The sequence below is a fragment of the Asparagus officinalis genome, chromosome 6 (assembly GCF_001876935.1).
Source record: "Asparagus officinalis chromosome 6, Aspof.V1, whole genome shotgun sequence".
In the NCBI taxonomy this organism is placed as follows: domain Eukaryota; kingdom Viridiplantae; phylum Streptophyta; class Magnoliopsida; order Asparagales; family Asparagaceae; genus Asparagus; species Asparagus officinalis.
This window is the reverse complement of record NC_033799.1, coordinates 12292899-12294856: the sequence shown is the minus strand read 5'-3', so window position 1 is coordinate 12294856 and position 1958 is coordinate 12292899. Positions and strand designations below refer to the sequence as shown.

General features: G+C 34.6%; 2 protein-coding genes across 2 annotated transcripts in view; one reads left to right on the top strand and one right to left on the bottom strand.

Moving 5' to 3' along the window:
• The window catches only part of LOC109845366 (neuroguidin), a 5537-nt gene extending 4528 nt beyond the window's left edge, over positions 1-1009 (top strand). The window contains exon 8 of the mRNA XM_020414613.1: positions 680-1009. Coding sequence (XP_020270202.1) covers positions 680-691 — 12 coding nt within the window. The 3' untranslated portion in view covers positions 692-1009. The remainder of the gene's footprint in view (positions 1-679) is intronic.
• Positions 1809-1958, bottom strand: part of LOC109845763 (peroxisomal membrane protein PEX14) — a 9234-nt gene continuing 9084 nt past the window's right edge. Inside the window, exon 14 of the mRNA XM_020415033.1 lies at positions 1809-1869. Coding sequence (XP_020270622.1) covers positions 1809-1869 — 61 coding nt within the window. The remainder of the gene's footprint in view (positions 1870-1958) is intronic.

Below are 1958 nucleotides of genomic sequence, written 5' to 3'. Positions count from 1 at the left end.
TCATTCATTGATAATTTCTTTGTGTGAAATCTTTAGACATCATGTCCATTGAAAATAGGTACTGAATATGAGATCTTTTCATATGTGTTGGGTGCATAAACACTACTGAATTGCCACATAATCTAAACTTCTATTAATTAAGAATAGCCCACTTTGGATTCACCACTAACAGGTACTGTCTTTATTCTATTTCTTGGGTTTGTTTGGTTATTTCAGTTTGTTAGAGACAGATACCAAATTTTTGGGACCAATCAATAAAATTTTGAGACAAATACTTTGTTGTTAAACTTGATTCGATCAAGATTGTACTTAGAATTGGATATGGGGTTTAGATTAGATTGACAATAAATGGGAGTTAGCTAAGTTGAAGATGAATTGTATTTGAAATCTTAACCCTCGTCCTGAATGGTAGCTAATATCTCAATTATCTGCTCAAGTCTTAGGAGGGAACAGGTATGAGGATACCCTTCAACCGTTGTATTTAAATAAAATATGCAGTTATTTTATTCAGTTTTGAATATTTTGCATTTATATTTGTATGCGTTTCAGATACTAATGCTGAATTACTGCTTTGACCATAGTATTAGTGAACTACTTGAAATTTTGTTAGTCTATGATAATAATTTTTGCTTTGTGGTTTTATCACTGATATAGTACTATTCTGTAAATCCTTCTGCAGAGAAAGCACTGAAGAGGAATGAGCTGAGGAACTTTTGCCTTCCCCCCTCACCTTTTGTAATACTTGGTTATATAAAAACTGTGAAGGGATCCCAACGGTTTGTTCGACAACTTTGGTTTTCATCACGAGAGGGCATAGAGAGTTTTGATGTATTTACCATTTGTTTTAATTCTGGCAGGAGAGAACAATTTGCTATTCTGCCTGTACCATATGATTGTTCTCAATTCTATGGTTTCTTGTGTCGATCATGTGTATGATCTGAAGCTTGTGTCTAATGTTTGCGAGATCATTCTATTGAAAGATTAAAAAAATGTGTTTATGTTTGTCCAATTATATGAACGAGATTAAGGCTTTGCTGAAGCCTCGATTCATGTAAATATTGTTGAAGCTAGTTTCATAAAGAACTGGAGGCGCAACTTATACTAACCTCGGTGGCAAATTATGCAGAACTCTTCAGTCTCGAAATAGAAATGAAGAAACCAGGGTAGTTTAAGCTATGGCACGGAAAATACAGGGATAATTGTACATAGACCCCTTAGTACCTCAATTTTTAACTTACTATCCCTTAGTTTCATTTTAGGCCAATTCTCTTTTACTTAATTTATTTTAATTTTTTAATCTTTTATCCTCTAATTTCACCCGAGGATAATATCTATCAAAATTTCACCCGAGATAAAAGAGTCAAAAAAAAATGGCATGGAAAATACAGGGATAATTGTGCATAGACCCCTTAGTACCGCTATTTTTAACTATCCCTCAGTTTCATTTTAGGCCTTTCTTTTAACACCTGGGATAAAAGAGTCAAAAAAAAAAGCATTGGGTACCTCTGCGATACTACAAGGGTAGTAAGTTCTAATTAACGATATTACAGGGGTCTATGTGCAATGAACCCAAAAACGCAACCCACCAAGCATACAGCTCAATGCTGACAGCAACAGAACACTGGTACTTAGTTTTGTCTTGTAATTCACATATGTTTTCAACTGTATAACAAGACTTATAATATTTCAACTGTATAACAAGACTTATAATATTTCAACTGTATAACAAGACTTATATTTGAAGTATATATCCTCAAAAGCTTTATTATCACAATCACGTCATCTCTACCCTCAAAATGAAACCAAAATCAACTCATCTCAACACCAACTTCCCTTTCTTCTTCAATCTCAGATTCTTTGACAACAGCACTAGAAGCCCCAGTAGCCTCAGTAACAGCATCCTCAGAGGCTGAGACACTACTCTCTCCATCATCTGAGCGAGCAACTTCACCCGACTG